An 18,754-nucleotide genomic window follows, 5' to 3' on the forward strand; every position below is an offset into this window, starting at 1 on the left:
GTTCCAGAGACACCTGCAAACTGAATTATTGTGATGCGGCCGTGGGTTCTCATTTCCTTTAATGTCTGTCCAAATTTATGAATGCATTGAACTCATCAGAAAGCTGCAAAAGCTGTTAAATATGTTTTCTTAATTATTTGACATAGATGCCCACCCTTAAGAGTTATTTAAAAATACAGCCCTCCTACCTACTGACTAGCCAATAGGTTAAGGTCTATCCTTTGCCATTATGGAAATCTGCATTTGTATCTGCATCACGGGCTATGGAATTTTCAAGGTTTGCAGAAGTGCGTTGGTATGACAGCAGCACTAAACACTCCATAGTTCTACAAAACATGGAGCAAAATAACAAGTAAATGAATATAATGAATATGCAGGCCAGGAAGACATTGATATAAACAATAGTATTAGCTGCTCATAAAATAAGAAGTATACATCACAGTGGCTTCTAATATTGCTCTTAATATCAAATTAACACAGAGATTATCAAAGTGACAAAATGTTTTTTCTGTACATTCACTCTTCCAGGATGGGAGCTAGCTCACAGAATTAGGAAGTAAGATGAACCTTTCAAAGCAGACCACCAATGTAATGAGAGTGTCACACTAAGAAATATAAAATGTGAATGACAGAAAATAAAAGTAATATCCACATTTTCCTAAGCTAAACATATTAATTTAATGTTTGTCCCGTTTGTGTAGTGCACACTGCATGTGTTTAAATAGCTCATAGAAAGGCTTATTTAGTAACATGGAGCCAAAATAACAAATGTGTTGTGACTATTAGCAATAGCACCGATACTATGATTTACAAAAAATGATCTATGCAAACATTATTAAATAAGCATCTTAGTGATGATCATGCAATCCAAAAACCTCTTGCTGCTGTGTGCAAGACAACTTTCACTAGAAATTACAGTAAATTGGAGGTTGCAGACTTCAGTTTCCAATAGCAATAATACAGCTATTACCCTTAAACTATCCAGTGCAAGGCAGAGCAATGATTGGCTCCTTTGAGTCCTGCATTGTGCAGTTTCCCACTAATGTTAGTAAACAAACCCTGTTAAGCCCTTTTAAAACATGAAATTCTCATTTGACTCTTTTCCCTATCTGTAATGCTGGTTACATACATACTGCGATATCAGTAGTGATACTGGGCATATGACTCAAAAATAACCCAGTGTCTGAAAATAATCTAATCGAAATCAAGCATGAGGGTAATGACCTTGTATGTATCATCATCTTCTAATAACACTAACTACCCCAGTAAAGAGATCCAACCACTCTATCTGTGCACCATCCTGGATACCCACATGTGGCCAAACTGAACACTGACACTGTTACTGAGTCAAACGTCCAAATCAACCTCTGTGTCCATCTTAAGAAAATCATCCACAGCTGAAAGTCTTTTGTTTTTCATTTAGAACGGAATTGAAAACAGCAGTTTCAATAAAAGGTTGTATTTTTTAATACAAATTGAAGGTTTGGTTGGGTTTCTCTTTGTACAATTTAAATATAGAATATAAATTACTTTACATAGACCAATATTTTAGTTTTTTATTGACAGGAAGAGCTGTGTGCAAAGAGAATTCAGAGAAATGGGAAAGAGTAAAACAGTTCATTGAGGAATACTGAAAACAATTGGGAGATGGGTAAAGTAAGTTCGAGGGGGGCCATATCTTCATCCATTTTCTGCCATTATAAAAAAAAGTTAAAAACACTGTTCATTTCAAACAAGATTAGGCAAAAGTTATTCTCTGTTGTTGAACTACAACTTCTGTTGTGCTGGAAGTTGTGGTCAGACAACAGTTGGTTAACCTCAGATTACCTCTCAATGGTACAGTCCACTAGCTTAGAGCAGAAACATGCTTAGTTTATATAGCCTGTGACCTCTTCCTTCAGTGTACATGACATTATAAAATACATAACTACTGGGGGGCAGTAAGAATGCAGCCCCATTCCCATTTTCCAGTCTCTGTCCTGCCTCATGCAATCTGAGCAAAGGAAACAACTTTTTACAAAAATAGGTGTGTAAATATATATATATATATATATATATATATATATATATATATATATATATATATTATAAATGTCTAGTGGCGTGTGTTAGTCTGTCTGTGTGTGTGTGGAAAAAATAAAACCAAGCTGCAGCGCCACCTGCTGGGCGGAGTTACACACTGACCTACTAAATTCTTAGAGTGTGTGGAAAAAAAAATTCCGAAAGGGCTGAAATTTGGTATACTAAGATGTTTTTAATTTGTTAATTTAATTTGTTAATTGTTAAAAGTGTTTATAAAGATTTTAAAAATATATATATATATTTCTTGAAGGAGAAGTGACAGTTGGGAGTGGTTGGTGGTTGCCGGGGGTGACAGTGGGGAGTGGTTGGTGGTTGCCGGGGGTGACAGAGTGAGAGGAGTGTGACAATCAGGACCGCTGAGAGAGATCCCTGTGTCTGGATAGACATCTGGATAGATGTGGCGATGAAAATGAAGGATGAGGTGATGGAGAAGAATTATGAGGTGGTGACATGTGGACAAAACCACGTTAAAAAAGGGCGCTTACGTCGGGAAGTAACGCTCTTCCCCTGAGGAGGCCTGGGCTATGGCCCAAATGCATGACAAGAACCTTTTTTACACCTTAAGTAGCTTGATTTGACTAGAATGCATGAGTATCATGCACGGGTTAACACACACACACTAATATATATATATATATATATATATATATATATATATATATATATATATTATAAAAATACAAAATAAACTACATTAAATAATGTGACAAAATACATCCAGTGAGTTCAAGAGGAGTTTTGTATTTCCCTACCGTTCCCACTACCCCTGAAATGCAAAACTTAAAATTTGGGCAAAAATAGGTAATGAGTGGTTTTAATTTTGCTGCAGCCAAAGAAGCACATTTCTGTGTCTGCTGTTAAGTGATATATCCAGTGAGGGGTAGCAGGCAGAGATAGGGCACAGTCTTTCTTTTGTCTCTATAAAACACCAGAGCCATGTCTTGCATTGGAAGCATGCGGCCAGAATGAGTCTGCGGACCCCATGGGGGCCAAACTTCTTTTCCCTGTGTATCCTGGAAAAATAAAGAGAGAGAATACATTTAAAGTATATTGAAGACCTGCTAATGTGACACATTTTGCATACTCACTTACTTTGGATAAAAATGCTAAAACCCTTATTATTTAGTTAAAAACCTATTTTAATGTACATCAAACTATATTGTAAGCCTTTCACTGATTAAGTATATGGGATACTAAATAGTCTGGTTAAATAGAGCAAAAAAAATAAATTGTGTGTTCCTAAATATGATTTAATGGGTGTTTTTTGAGTATATTGTTAACTGATCCTGAAGTCAAGCCTAGTGTATCATGTTATTTATCTGTGCTTATATTCAAAATAATTGATTTGCCTAGTGAGAACAGATGAGAACCCATATTTTAAACTACTGCAACAACTCTGAGTATACATGCTGATTGTGTAACTTAAATGTTCAGATTTCAGTATTTTCAATACTGGAGCATGGTACATCTCCACAGTCACAGAAAGGTGACCAAACCACTAGAAACATATAGTATTTTAATAACATTGCTATCTGGCTCTTTCAAGTCTGAAGACTAACAAATGCTCTATTTAAATTAATATACAAGACCATAACAAGACAAAACTTGCCCAAACATTTGTCTATGGGTCATATAGAGGGGCAAACATTATACTTGGACGTTCGTAGCAAACGTAATCTTATAACTATTTGTTGAAGCTGTAGATTTAAGGTTTAAAGTATTGGTACTACCTTCCAATGCATTTAATCCCACTAGGACTTGTGGCAAGTCCCACCGCTAGTTTTAGGATTAATTGAATGTGTTCATAATTGGGAGAGGATTATCATCTCTCACCTGCTCAGTGCCAGATAAAAAGAAGCATTTCCACTACGTAGCTAGGCGATCTCTCTGCTCCTTCTTGCTGGGAAGGTGCTTGAACTTTCTATTTTTTCTTTTTGACGGTCGAAGTGGGGGATCCTCTTTCCCAATAACAAGTTCCGGAGGCGGTGTAGTTACAGTTACACCTGTGATAAACAAACGGTATAGATTTATAATGGATTCAAAAGATGTCAGTAGACAAGAAAGATGAAAGTATAAAGACAAGACAACATACACAATCACAAACAAGATAATTACCTGCAGCTCCCCTGTGCTCATGGTGATGGTGATGACTTCTTACATGTGTGGGATTGACAGATCCACAGCTGCATTCCACATGGTCTTCTAGAGGAATCGAAACAAGTATAGTAGTCTTCTTGCCTCGTTGTATCACAATTTTCTTCACCTGTACCAGGAAAATCATTAGAACAAGTTCAAAGATATGTGATGGACAGAATAATTATAACACTGTTATAAGTCTCAACAAATTGCAAAAAGTAAGAAGTTTGACTCAAAACCAGCCATTAATAAATAACAATATTTTGTTGCCTTATATGAAATTTCTACCTCATCCGCTCAGTACAGATTTTAAATGTATTCAAAAATACAAATTGGAAATAATATGGGTTCTACACACTGTCAGAGGCACACATTTTACCTCCAGAATCATCATACTGTGCACGTAGCACATCTTTCTACCACTCCAAATAAATATTCCATCACACAAATATCCAGCTAGAAATTTTCCATAGAAAACATTCAACTTTTCCAAAGCAGAATAATTTCCTGGAAAGTACCCCCACCAGTGGGTTTGCAATATTGTGTGAAATTCTCCAATACCCGTGTAAACTAATTGACTAAAAAAGTTGGATAAGTTTGTATGTGATCTATACACTGTACATTTGTTATATTTCAGAAGCATTGCTGTGAAAAATGTCCAGCAGCTTAATCGTTCAGCTAATCACTATTTTGTAGGAAGTTTGGCAGCTTATCAAATATAACATTGCTTTAATTTTTTGGAAATCGGGGAGGATGGCTTTTGCATTGCAGGTGGGATATTTTCATTATTTTTTCCAGTGTTTGTGCATGTTTTGAATAAATGTACAGAATAATCCGCAGGTGTTGCTACATTTTCTAAATAATTCATACTATATTAATTCCCTAGGCTTGTCCTTTTAGCTGCTGTTGAACTATAGTTGTCTGTTGTCATGATTCTCTGCCTGGCTAATGAAGGATGATCACTTTGAAATTAGTGTCTGTATAAGATTAGACCGTTGTAGCACAAAACAAGCTGACCTATCTTTATATTAATGTTAAATGGATTTTTGGAGCATTGATCATACCAAGCAAATCCATAGCTATTACTGAATTACACATTTGAATCCAGTGTTCATTGTGTCATAAAATATAAAGCCCCGCAGTCTATATTTTCGGACCAAGGTCATCAAAAATGAAGGTGTAATGATTTCCCCTTGGTGCTCCCTGAGCAATATATCAGGGTTTCTTGCTTTTGACTAAACTAGTGTGAAACTGGTACATACAAGAAATAAAGATTGTAATATATTATAAGAAATTATTTTTTAAAGTTTCCCCTCTCCATTAATGGAATTTGTCCAGATTTCTTGGCCAACAGGAATGTGGCAAAATAATCCCTGAACTCAGAGTAAGACTGTAAGATAGAATTTCTGCCATAAAGGTAAAGAGAACAATTTTCCAATAGTGGGCAAGTCTCTCTTGCTAAATGCCTTTATTGGATGCCATCAATTTAACTAAACATGGCAGTTTGCTGATAAGCATCAAGGGGGATGACATTCAGCCTGAGTGCCAAATTTACATATAACTGAAAGTCAGACTTAAAAGCATTGGGAAGTTTAGTTTCCCCAGAGTTATATATTACCTGGACGTAGCGAATGCGGGTGCGAATTGGAACACATTTTATATGAGTTGAGTAACAACACCCAGAACACCTCTGCACCTCTACACATGGTGGCTGAACTAGGAAGTTAGCATTGGTTGGGTCAACCAGTTGGCGGGTGATTTCAAACACCTCTGTTCTTATTTTGCACTGTGCAATCTCAGCTTGTTGAGCATCTGGGAGAAAATAAGGTCTTAAATCAGTAACACAACTTTCAAATTTACAAAGAAAATGTTAGTAGACTTCAAAGAACGGACTGGGTCACAATAGTGATCTACTGCATAATTGTGTGTAGTAAGGGTAATGTGCAGCTGTTACAACATGTACAAGTGCATTTATATCTACAAATATACAGTTTGAGTACAAATTTAATAAGAGTGGATATCTATAAAACAGGCATGATTGATGTGATTTCTAAGTTATGCCTTTTTCATTGAGGAATAGTTTAGCTTAGGGAACTCACTTACCTATGCTGCGTATGACTCGGGAGTGGCTGGAATTGCCCCTAAGTAAACTTCTTGTTCCATTTTTGGTTACTTTGAACATATCCTCCTCATCATCTATAAGGGGAGACACAGATTACATTTCAATTGTTTGTCCATCTACTGTACAAAGTCATGAGTGATTCAAGGTTAGATTGCAAAGAAACATTGTTTTTTAGAGTAAACATAAGGTGTGGTTTTATGTGATTCTAGTGCTAGATACGGTGCAGCTCAGTTTGCTTTAATTTTCACACTTACAAAGTAACACTTTTCTTTCCTGTAAGTTTGTCTTAAAAAGTAACTTTGTATTTAAAGAAATTAACAGCTAAAATTAACTATATCTTGTTTTGTACAGATAAGTGTGTACCCTTGCAGGAAACTATCTGAAGTAGGAGCTATAAAGCCTACAATGTTAATGAACATGGGATAGAGCACATGTGAATTAATATACCCTACCTTTGTAACCTCTAAATAACACTGACTTCTACATATATTTTCCTGGAATAAATAGGTGAGTGGCAAAGACCAAATAAGAAGGTGCTCCCATAGCAACCAATCAAATTCTAGCTATCATTTTCTAATGTTAATGATAGCTTGTACTTGAATGCCTGATATGGGCAACACCAGGGCCATAAGTAGGGCTGTGCAATAGATGCGACTGCTAGGGAGGTGGCATTTTTGTTTCTCGCCCCAGGCGCGAAAATTTTAAGTTACAGCTCTGGGCAACACCTCCACCTTTCTTTTCTAGAAGTTTTAGTAAACACATCCCCGAGTAGTAAAAAAGGATTTAAAAAAATAAAGTAAGTACATTAAAATGAATTAATTTGTATGCAGCATCCCGAACAGTGCTTCCATAGGTGTGTCCATAATGTGTCTATAGGGTAAATCACTCTGATGGTAAGCATATTTGTTCTGGCAATAGAAATACCCTCTGAAAACTAAGACTGTTAGGATAAGTTTAATGTATACAGAGGTCAAAATAGACATGGCCAGACCAAAAAGATATGGCCTTCTGACATATGGGTGTACCATAGACATGTCAGAGTATGCTTTGGGCAGGTCTAGGGTGTGGTTTGATTTGTCTGAATTTTCCAATTTGGAATTTTGTTAGGTATATGACATATTTCAAAAGAAGCGCCCTTGTATTGGTTTGCTCATAGATAGATTTGTTTTAGAAAAACATCATCATTTTTATTTATATAGCACCAGAAAAATCTGTAGTGCTTTACAATTGGGAACAATACAGACAGAGAGGTAAGAAGGTCCTGTCCGCAACCTTACAATCTATGGCAATATACAGTATATGCTTCTAGTTTGAAAATAATGTTGGCTATGTTCTCCCTAAAGTTTACTAAATGATAATTTGGCACTGAAATTGGACAACTACAATAGACAGTTTTTAGTAGAGATGTGCTCGCTCGGTTCCCCGAGAACCGAACCCACCCGAACTTTGCCTAACCGAGTACACTCCCGCCCGCTCGATATCCAAATCAAGGCCGAACGTCATTGTGACGTCGTCAGGGCTCGGTTCTCACGATACTTGGAAATTATAAATACCTGCCTCCACAGCAATCATTCGCCATTTGACAGAGGGAGAGAGCAGGGTGTAGTCACAGGCTGATTAGAGCAGGGACAAACATTCCAATTCTGATAAAAATCGATAGAGAAGTCTTTTTTTTTCTTCAATATTTGGCACTCCAAAGTGCTTTTGGGATGTACCCCATTCTTTTGCATTCATTTTTGTGGCTGTCAAAAGTCATATTTGTCAGCAGTATCTAAAACAATTTGTAGCACTACAAGAACGTTGGGCTCATAATGGATTCTAAGCAGCACATATGAACAGAATCATCAACCAGGTTCTGTCACCAGTGCTGATGGTAGTGTTCCCAGTACGTCATCTGGGAAAGGCGATGTCAAACTACAGTCTTTTGAAATTAGTAAAAAAAAAAACACACCCCCAAAAAAAATTTACCGTGTTGAAGCGCAAAAGAAGTGTAACTGAGGAAAAGTTAACTGCCGATAAAAAAAAATTTGCCAACATGCCATTCTACACATGCAGTGGCAAAGAATGAATGAGGCCTTCGCCTTTCTCTATTAGTGGCAGATCAAAAAATGTTACTGAGCCTTTTTCTTGTACGGACATTCGTGACAAAGCAAAACCAAGTAATTTGGAGTCTAAAAGTGGTGCACAAGTACTGTTACGCGTGAAAGCCGAGCTGCAAGAAAACAGTAAGGCATTAGAGGATAATGTATGCTCTGAATCAGAAATGACACCAATCCCTTGGGAGAGTCCATCCACCAGTGGTATGTCTAATCGTGAGCATTCTGTTAGTGACAGTGTACCCATAAAGAAGGTTCCTTTCAGCAGTTCTGCTGATGTGTGCCTTAACAGCCCGAGTGTAGTCGGTGATACACCAATTGAGGATGCCACTTTTGAATTAGAAGAGGATAAGGGGGAGATTTGTGTAGGCGACGAGGGCACTAATGATGATGTTGATGATTATGATGCAGACAGATACCAAATTGCCTTTCTCAATTTCTATTTATATTCTAGACTAACGGCTGAATAGTTTACTATTTTACTCCTAGTGGAGAGGGGGTCTGATGCAGACAGATACCAAATCTACCTTGGTCCATTTATTTTTACTTTCTAATTCCACAGTCTATGCAGGCTGCTTTTTTTCTATTCAACTACAAGTGGAGGGTGTAATATACACCCAAAGACGATGGCTGCATTGCCAATAGTCAAAGATGGAGAGGAAGACAACCAGGTTTGTGTGGAGAATTAAGGACGGCCTACCAGGGATTAAACTGTTTTCTTCCTAATTTATTAGCTTTAGAATTACCTTACTTATCCAAGAAACAGGTGGAGCACTAAATTAGGTTATTTTATGCCCAAAAACATTGATTTTTAAACAAAATAACAAAACCAAAACCAAAACACGCAAGGGCAGTTTTACAAAACCAAAACACGAAGATAATCCAGATCCAAAACCAAAACACGGGGGTCAGTGAGCATCTCTAGTTTTTAGCATACTTGCCAACTCTCCCGGAATGTCCGGGAGACTCCCGCATTTCGCGTGAGTCTCCCGGCAATCTCCCTGATCTGCCCACTTCCTAGTGAAGTGGGCAGAATTCGGTTCAAACGCCGCGATTCACCGAGAATCGCAGCGTTTGGCCCCGCCCCCTGTAAAATGACGTGATTTGCGTCATTGCGTCACGGGGGCGGGGCTAAAATGACGCGATTTTTGGGACCCCGCCCCCTACACGCCCACCTCTCCCTGGCAGCTCCCGGAAGAACCATTTTAAATGTTGGCAAGTATGGTTTTTAGTGACCCAGCTATTGTGGAAATGAACCTTCAATGATGCTCTGCCGTGAACATTTGGCTATCCCCCATGATGCCCAGAAGCTGACTGACCAGTATGATAGAACTGGATTAACTACGGCTGCAGAGTTAAAGATCACACACACATCTTGCTGACAATAATGCACTCTGTAATACTATTTTTGGCATTGTCTGTCACAATCATCAGTAATAGTAGATTTACAGTTTATTGGACTAATCAATGTGTACAGCAATAACAACATAGACATAAAAACAAATTTCCTGCTAAAATGGATCCTAATGTTTTATCCTGTTAACAAAGGGAACCATGTGAAAGGGGGCTAGGCACTAAAATAAATGACATCATAGTTTTTCCCCTCAAGAATCTGGCTCCAGTATAAACACAACCTGCTGAGAGCGTCATGGAACAACCAAACAAGCCCATACAAACATGTCCACTTGCTATCTGTATAGGTACATTGCTAATTAACTTTATGTCCTAGGGGATTTTGCTTATGGTTTTTCTCTAATTCACTGTGAGGGTATTTAAGATAAATTCTCAGCCTAAGGATGGTGGTTGTTGGCAATGTATTGGTTAGATTTAAGAACCAGCCAAATAAGTAACTAGAATGAAAATTAATATAAAAGTAATAAATATAGCAGTTAGGTTGATTTATCCAGAGGCATCCTCTACTCTCATTTCTTCGTGACCAGGGGTGATTTTTATATTAGTCCAGGTGTAAAAATGAATTAGCTGTTATTCTGTAAGAAAAGTTTGTTTTCCATTCAGCTAGATGTACATGTCATTATACAAAAATAAACAGTAAGCCTATAACCCCTCAGTTTGGAATCTGCATAGACATTTAGACCACAGCAACTGTATTTTCCTTACATGGCCTAATGTTAGAAGATTAACATCCAAAAAGAATGTCTTTGCCTGCCAAACTAATGCCAACCAAAGTGCTTATTATATCTAAGTTCTGGGAATCAATGGCCCCCTTTCTCAAAGTATACCAAACTGCACTCTTTAGATATTTATATTTATCCGCAGTGACAAACCGTTTAGTTTAAATGCAGATCTTGTGTAAAGTAGTTAAAACCTGTAATGTAAATTGAATGGCAATTTTTATTAAACCAATTACAAGAAACATTATCATAAAATATATAACAGCAGCTTACATGTAATCACAGCAACTTGCTATAATGCGAGTGCCTGCAGCATTGCTTGTGAATTTTCTAATAAATGTCAGTATTCTATACAGTAAATAGAATGGCTGACAGAATATAATGTATAGTAAACATGCAGAGTATCCATGGACCAAAAGTTAAATAAATACATGTTAAAGGCAACACAAAAAAAACCAAAAAAACCACTTCTTAATTATTCGTGGTATGTGATTAAGTATATGAAAGAAACATTCTAAAAAGGCTAGTAAATAAATTACTAGCATTTAACTGTCTCAATATGAAAAGCCTTATTGTGCGATGGGAAAGGAATAAAATTAGACAATGTCTTTTATTTAGATTTAAGGTAACTATCAGAAGCCAATGTTTCCAAAACAGCTGCTTACCACACCCTGTCTGTATGAGAACACACCAAGCACAAACACTGAACAGGCCAAGAGTCGCTGGGGTCTGACTGTCCACAGACTTATTGACAGTGTATTGTGCATGTCACAAATCCTGAAATGTCCACTTCTACAAATGAGTGAGAATGTCACAGTAAGCAACAAAACACGCCAGCACCTACATATGACAAAGCACTGTACAGAGGAAATGTAATCATTCACATCAGTCCCTGTTAGTGGAGCTTAAAAACTATATCTGTGTGCAACAAACTCACTCCCATTCATGACCTCTTCCTCTCCCATTCCTTTGGTCTCCTGTCCTTTACAGAAATGTGGTCTCCCCTTATTATACAGCTTCCCCCGCTGCACTCTCCCACAGGGGAACTCTTTTTCTCCCACAGTCCCCATTCTGGTAACCGCCAAGGTGGTAGATGTGTGTGATTTCTACACTAAGTGGGATTTTTTCACAAAGTGGACGAAAATGCACAGTTAGACAACACAGTTGGACAAACATTGGACTACATTTGACTTGATTTTACTTCCAGCAAGAAGCTACATTTGCCACAGCCTATTTCTGCATTACTTGTCTATCTATATGGAACACTTCAAATAGGTAATTCTTTTAATCCCCTACACTTTTGCCTTTAACTTCTTTTATCACAATGTTTAACAAATTGCTTTTCTTAGTCTCTTTCCATGGCATGATGTTTAGGACTGTGTCATCTTTCACCCCTCCACCAACACAAACATTTGTTCATATTGCACCTGCATTACTCCACTCACCTCTAGTTAACACCCATGAACTGCTGTCCTATTTATTATCTCTAAGCAGTACAACCTCCACCTGTCGCCAGAAAATAAAAAGTCACACATCTTACAATCCCCTTGCCTATCTTTCTCTCACTCTGCTTCTATTAGCTGGTGATATATCACCTAATCCAGGTCCCCCACACACACATACATCAGAGCACTACCGCTCCATAGCAAATCTCAAACACATCACCTGTCTCCCCTCTCTTCCAAAGTCCTTTAAATGTGCCCTTTGGAATGCATGCTCTGTTTGTAACAAACTTACCTCCATTCATGATATCTTTCTCTCAAAAAACCTCAACCTTCTGGCAATAACAGAAACATGGCTCATGCAATCAGACACTGCCTCACCTGCAGCACTTTCACATGGTGGCCTTCATCTCACCCACACCTCCAGACCTGAAGGCAGACAAGGAGGTGGGGTTGGACTACTTCTCTCCCCACAGTGCACATTCACATTTCTACCAAATGTTCCATCACTCACGTTCACATCTTTTGAAGTACATGCTATTCGCATTTTTAAACCCATTCTCTCTTCGTGTTATGGTGATCTATCGTCCCCCCGGAGCGCACCAACAATTTATTGAGGATTTCTCTGCATGGCTCTCTCACTTCTTATCTTCAGACATCCCCACCATCATCATGGGTGATTTCAACATCCCCATTGCTAACCCACCTTCCAAAGCTGCTTCCAAACTACTCTCTCTAACCTCCTCACTTGACCTTTCCCAGTGGATTGAATCACCTACTCATAAGCAGGGCCGGACTGGCCATCTGGCACTTCTGGCAAATGCCAGAAGGGCCGATGGCTATATGGGCCGGCCCGACTCCCCCTGTCTTCTTGGTGGCTGGGTTCAGGAACCAGCCACCTCTGCTGCGCGCTCCCCAGCTCCCTCCCCCGTTATGCTGTGCAGCCAGTTACACTGGTGAGTTTACTTTTTTTTTTTATTTGTTTTTTCTTTTACTGAAGAGGGGGGGTGCCGCGATTTTCGGGGGGGAGGGGGTCGCGGGGGTGCCGCGATTTTCGGGGGGGAGGGGGGGTCGCGGGGGTGCCGCGATTTTCGGGGTGGTGCCCGCGATTTTAGGGGGGGTCGCGTGGTGCCGCGATTTTAGGGGGAGTCGCGGGGGTGCCGCGATTTTCGGGGGGGGGGTCGCGGGGGTGTCCGCGATTTTCTGGGGGGGGGGTCGCGGGGGTGAGAGCCCGGGGTGCTGGGAAAGGGGGTGAGAGCCAGGGGGTGCTGGGAGAGGGGGTGAGAGAGCCGAAAGGGGTGCAGGGAGAGGGGGTGAGAGCCAGGGCATGCTGGGAGAGGGGGTGAGAGCCAGGGGGTGCTGGGAGAGGGGTGAGAGAGCCGAAGGGGGTGCTGGGAGAGGGGGTGAGAGAGCCGAAGGGGGTGCTGGGAGAGGGGGTGAGAGAGCCGAAGGGGGTGCTGGGAGAGGGGGTGAGAGAGCCGAAGGGGGTGCTGGGAAAGGAGGTGAAAGCCGAAGGGGGTGCTGGGAAAGGAGGTGAAAGCCGAAGGGGGTGCTGGGAAAGGGGGAGAGAGAGCTGAAGGGGGTTCTGAGAAAGGGGGAGAGAGAGCTGAAGGGGGTGCTGGGAGAGGGGATGAGAGAGCTGAAGGGGGTGCTGGGAGAGGGGGTGAGAGAGCTGAAGGGGGTGCTGGGAGAGGGGGTGAGAGAGCTGAAGGGGGTGCTGGGAGAGGGGGTGAGAGAGCCAAAGGGGGTGCTGGGAGAGGGGGTGAGAGAGCCGAAGGGGGTGAGAGAGCCAAAGGGGAAGAGGTGCTGTGAGAGGGGTGAGAGAGCCAGGGGGTGCTAGGAGAAGGGGTGAGAGAGCCAGGGGGTGCTGGGAGAGGGGGTGAGAGAGCCAAAGGGGAAGGGGGTTCTGGGAGAGGGGGTGAGAGAGCCAGGGGTTGCTGGGAGAGGGGGTGAGAGAGCCAAAGGGGAAGGGGGTTCTGGGAGAGGGGGTGAGAGAGCCAAAGGGGAAGGGGGTGCTGGGAGAGGGGGTGAGAGAGCCAAAGGAGAAGGGGGTGCTGGGAGAGGGGGTGAGAGAGCCAAAGGGGAAGGGGGTTCTGGGAGAGGGGGTGAGAGAGCCAGGGTGGTAGGGAGTGCAGGAAGAGGAGTGAGAGAGCCGGGGGGTAGAGGGTGCAGGAAGACGTGTGAGAGAGCCAGGGGAGTAGGTGGTACAGGATGATTTGTTAGAGACAGCGGAGAAGGTGGTGCAGGGGCATAGGTAAAAGAAAGTGTAAAGGGAGAGACATCTTAAGAATGGGAATGTCAGGGATGCAGCCATCATAAAACACAAGTAGTAATGAAGAATGGAAATGCACAGAGGGGACAAGTGTTAAAAAAAATAAAAAATCAAGCCTTCATACTCCATTCACTTATATTTTCTATACCCCCACTCCTAAATTTCTGCTTCGACCACTGCCCTCTATTCCTGCTCCCCACTGCCTGTGTGAGCTGACAGCTGCTGATCCCTCCTCGCCCAGCGTGCCCAGTAGGAGAACAGAACACAGGATGCCATAATCAGGTAAGTTCATATATTTGCTCGTGTGGAATATGTTTTTAACCATCCTTTCTTGAACTGGGAACACTACAGCGTATCCAATAATGTTTAACACTATGTATTGCTCATTATTGCGCTGTAATGTTTTTTGCATATTTATCTGTACAGAGATTTTTAATTAAGAGGAAAAAACATTGCTTGTCATAAATTTTATCTGTAATTATGTCAATATATCTATTTTTGTTTGCATTGTAAATGATGTATTAAGCTGCTCTTGGGACTCACACTCAGAATCTGATATGCTGTACCAATTTTTATTTGTGAATGAGTTTTTGTCTGAGCTTTACTAATGATTTGGGGGCACTACTATGGCATAATGTTATTTGGGGTCACTATTGTGGCATAATATGATTTGGAGGCACTGTTGTGACATAATATGATTTGTGGGCACTACTGTATGGTATATGTTTTGGGGGCACTACTATGCCATAATATGATTTGTGGGCACTTCTGCATGACCAAATATGAATTGAGGGTAATACTATGTGGCATAATATGACCTTGGGGCACTACGATGTGGCATAATATGAACTGGGCACACTACGGTGTGGCATCATATGAACTTCTGCCAAAGGCAAGTTTTTCATTGTTGAATATGATGGGAGCCCAAAGAAGTTGCTGTATCAGGGCCCAAAATTCCTCTTGTCAGCCCTGCCTGTGAGTCAAGGGGGTAGACGTCTCCAGGTAAATAATCTAAATGTTTCCTATCTAATCAAACTGATGGATCATGATGGGTCACATCCAATTATTTCTCACCCACCTCCTCTATCCCCCTTAATTTATATACTGTGTTATTTAAAATGAATAGAAAAGACGCATATCCAATTACTGTAGTAAAACAAAAATATTTTTCTCTGACATTTTGCTGTAGATGGAAATACTTTTAATGCGGCCGTGTGGGTTCAACTGATCATTCAATAGTTATGTTTTTTTTAGATATATGTTAGTTTTATTTCATGTGGAATGATTCATGAAAATTCTGCCATTACTATTTCATTGAGGGAAAAGGGTACCTGTTACCTATATGTGTGTGTAAGTACTCTGTTCGTAGTTGCTATTTTGTGGGAGATTTGAAAAAAGCAAAACATTGTTTCCTACAGTGGCGTCTGTATAATTGGTGGTATTGCTGTAGTATGGGGTGGCGTGCTGGTGGCAATGTTGTAGTGTGTTTGGTGCTTTGTATTGCTAATAAGTAGGAGAGGGTATTGCTATAATGTGGGGGGTGACGCTGGACGCTGGACGCTGTAATGTGGGGGGTGATGCCGGTTGCTGTAATGTGGGGGGTGATGCTGGACGCTGTAATGTGGGGGGTGATGCTGGACTCTGTAATGTGGGGAGTGATGCTGGACGCTGTAATGTGGGGAGTGATGCTGGACGCTGTAATGTGGGGGGTGATGCTGGACGCTGTAATGTGGGGGGTGATGCTGGACGCTGTAATGTGGGGAGTGATGCTGTAATGTGGGGGGTGATGCCGGTTGCTATAATGTGGGGGTGATTGATGTAGTATGAGTGTGTGTGGGGGGTTATTTATTGCTGTAATTTGGGTACTAATAATGTATTGTCATGGTATTTATTGATGTAATTGGGGTGCTAATAATGTAATGTTGAGGGTCATTAGGAGAAATAAATACCCCCTCCCCCCCCACACACACTCATACTACATCATGTTGTACTGCGCCAGCATCAGTGTGCAACAATATAGTGCATGGAGTCCACGTGGGCCTGTGTGCTTTAAATGCCAGGGCTGATTTTTAGTCCCAGTCCGGCCCTGCTCATAAGGATGGCCACTGCCTTGATCTTGTTTTCTCTAGACTATGCTCAGTTTCTAATTTTCTTAACACACCCTTCCCCCTCTCAGATCACCACCTTATCAGTTACTCACTCACCCCCACTGCTCTAACCTCTCTACTGTCTAACTCTACCAAGCCTCCTCATACCCGCAGAAATCTGAATTCTATTAATCTTCAACAATTTTCCACCTCTCTTCTCTCCAACACCTTCTCTCTCCTATTTCTACATTCTCATCCCCTGAGATGACAGTACCTCATTTTCACCTAACCTTAGCAACGGCCCTTGATCAAGTGGCTCCAGCGACACTACATACTACACGTCGACTTCGATGTCAACCATGGCACACTAAAGCAACACGCATTCTTCAAAAACTGTCCCGTAAATCAGAACGTCACTGGCGTAAATCTCGCACATCTAATGACTTCATCACATATACTTCTGTCTACCACTCTTATCAAAATGCTCTGGATACGGCAAAACAAACATACTTTCAATCTCTTATCTATGCTCAGGCTTCTAACCCCAAACGCCCTTTCAATACATTTAAACATCTTCTCAATCTTCCCACCCCGAACCCTCCATCTACTATCAGTGCTCAGGATCTTGCTTCCTACTTCAAGGACAAGATTGACAAGATCAGACTAGAAATGGTATCCTCTTCCTCATCAAGCCATCAGCTCAATTCCTTCCCACTACCCTCTGACACCCTCTCTTCATTTGACCCCACAAATGAAGAGGAAATTTCTACGCTCTTCTTATCTTCCTACTCTACCTCCTGTCCTCTTGATCCTATTCCCTCGCAAATTGGTAGATCCCTGTCTCCTGTGCTCATTTCACCTCTAATTAAAATCTGTAATCTCTCACTCTCTACTAGCATCTTTCCATCACTATACAAGCATGCAGTGATTACTCCTATTCTACAAAAACAAAACTCAGACCCAAACTCAAACTCTCAAATTACCGTCCCATCTCTCAGCTCCTTTGCACCTCCAAGCTTCTAGAGAGACTTGCCTACACTCGCCTCACACGCTTTCTTTCCGCTAACAACCTGTTGGACCCTCTTCAGTCTGGCTTTCGTTTTCAACACTCCACAGAGACTGTGTTGACCAAGGTTGTCAATGATCTGATCACTGCTAAAACTGAACGCCATTACTCTCTAATTCTCCTGGATCTCTCGGCTGCATTTGACACCGTTGACCACTCTTCTCATACAAACGCTGCAATCCCTAGGTCTTCAAGACACTGTTCTATCCTGGTTCTCATCCTACCTCTCTAATCGCTCTTTCACTGTTAATTTCTCTGGAGCCACCTTTGCTCCGCTTCCCCTATCAGTTGGAGTACCACAAGGCTCTATCTATACCGCTTCTCTTGGAAATCAAATAAGTTCCTTTGGCTTTCAGTATCATCTCTATGCGGATGATACCCAAATCTATCTATCCTCTCCTGATCTCTCGACATTTGTGTTGTCACGTGTAACTGACTGTCTTTCTGCCATATCATCTTGGATGTCCTCTCGTCAACTCAAACTTAATCTTTCTAAAACAGAGTTAATAATATTCCCACCCACCAACAAGAGCATACCTGACATTTCTATCTCTGTTGATAACATGACCATAAATCCCACCCCACAAGCTCGCTGCCTGTTAGGAACTCCCAAGTCAGTACAGTGAAACTCGGGAACTACTCTGAAGGCCAGGTGTTCGCTGGAGCCCCTAGTGGTGGGGACAGACTGGGCTGCGGGCCGACCGAGGGTCGAGTAACGTATACTGACTTAAGGGAGTTCCCAGAAGTGGAGTGATTGGTGGACTGTAGTTTAAGAAAAATCCTAGGTCAAAAGGTCACAGGCACAGATGCAATATCTAAGGGCAAGCGAAGGGTCAAACTCACAGGCAGAGAAGCAAAATCCGAATTCCAGGCAAAAGGTCAAGGTCAGAAGAGAAGGGTCACAGGTCCAATAACAAGCAGGGGTCAAAACACGGGTAGTCAAATCCAAGGTAGCAGGAACTAAAACAGATAGCACAAGCAGGCAGCAGGACTGAGGACAGAACGCTATAACCGGCAATGAGGCTTAGTCCTCATTGCCTTAAATAGTTCAAGCAGCCAATCCGAGAGGAGCCCACACAGGAGAAGCCTAATAGATAGAAGTGTTGGTGGCCAATCGTAATGCAGTGCTCAGCTGCATACTAATAACTGACTCCTCTACGAGCTGCCTCCTAGGCACCTAGACAGCCATGATTGGCTCTCACCTAACTAGCCCTGTGCTCGCGCACCAGCCTATTAACCAACTGGCCGGACGCGGCGTCAGGGAATCTGTAGCGTCCCGGTTGTTGCCCAGGCAATCGGGACGTGGAAACCGGAAGTGA

General features: G+C 41.5%; 1 protein-coding gene across 2 annotated transcripts in view; it reads right to left on the reverse strand.

Moving 5' to 3' along the window:
• Window positions 1-1,443: 1,443 nt before the first annotated feature.
• The window catches only part of LOC142099409 (platelet-derived growth factor subunit B-like), a 31,904-nt gene continuing 14,593 nt past the window's right edge, over window positions 1,444-18,754 (reverse strand). For both annotated transcript variants that reach the window (XM_075182825.1, XM_075182827.1), the window contains exons 3-7: window positions 6,322-6,414; window positions 5,837-6,030; window positions 4,198-4,345; window positions 3,916-4,085; window positions 1,444-3,095 (exon numbers count right to left, since the gene is read on the reverse strand). In XM_075182825.1, coding sequence (XP_075038926.1) covers window positions 3,949-4,085; window positions 4,198-4,345; window positions 5,837-6,030; window positions 6,322-6,414 — 572 coding nt within the window. In that variant the 3' untranslated portion in view covers window positions 1,444-3,095; window positions 3,916-3,948. The remainder of the gene's footprint in view (window positions 3,096-3,915; window positions 4,086-4,197; window positions 4,346-5,836; window positions 6,031-6,321; window positions 6,415-18,754) is intronic.

This window comes from Mixophyes fleayi, chromosome 8 (assembly GCF_038048845.1).
Source record: "Mixophyes fleayi isolate aMixFle1 chromosome 8, aMixFle1.hap1, whole genome shotgun sequence".
In the NCBI taxonomy this organism is placed as follows: Eukaryota; Metazoa; Chordata; class Amphibia; order Anura; family Limnodynastidae; genus Mixophyes; species Mixophyes fleayi.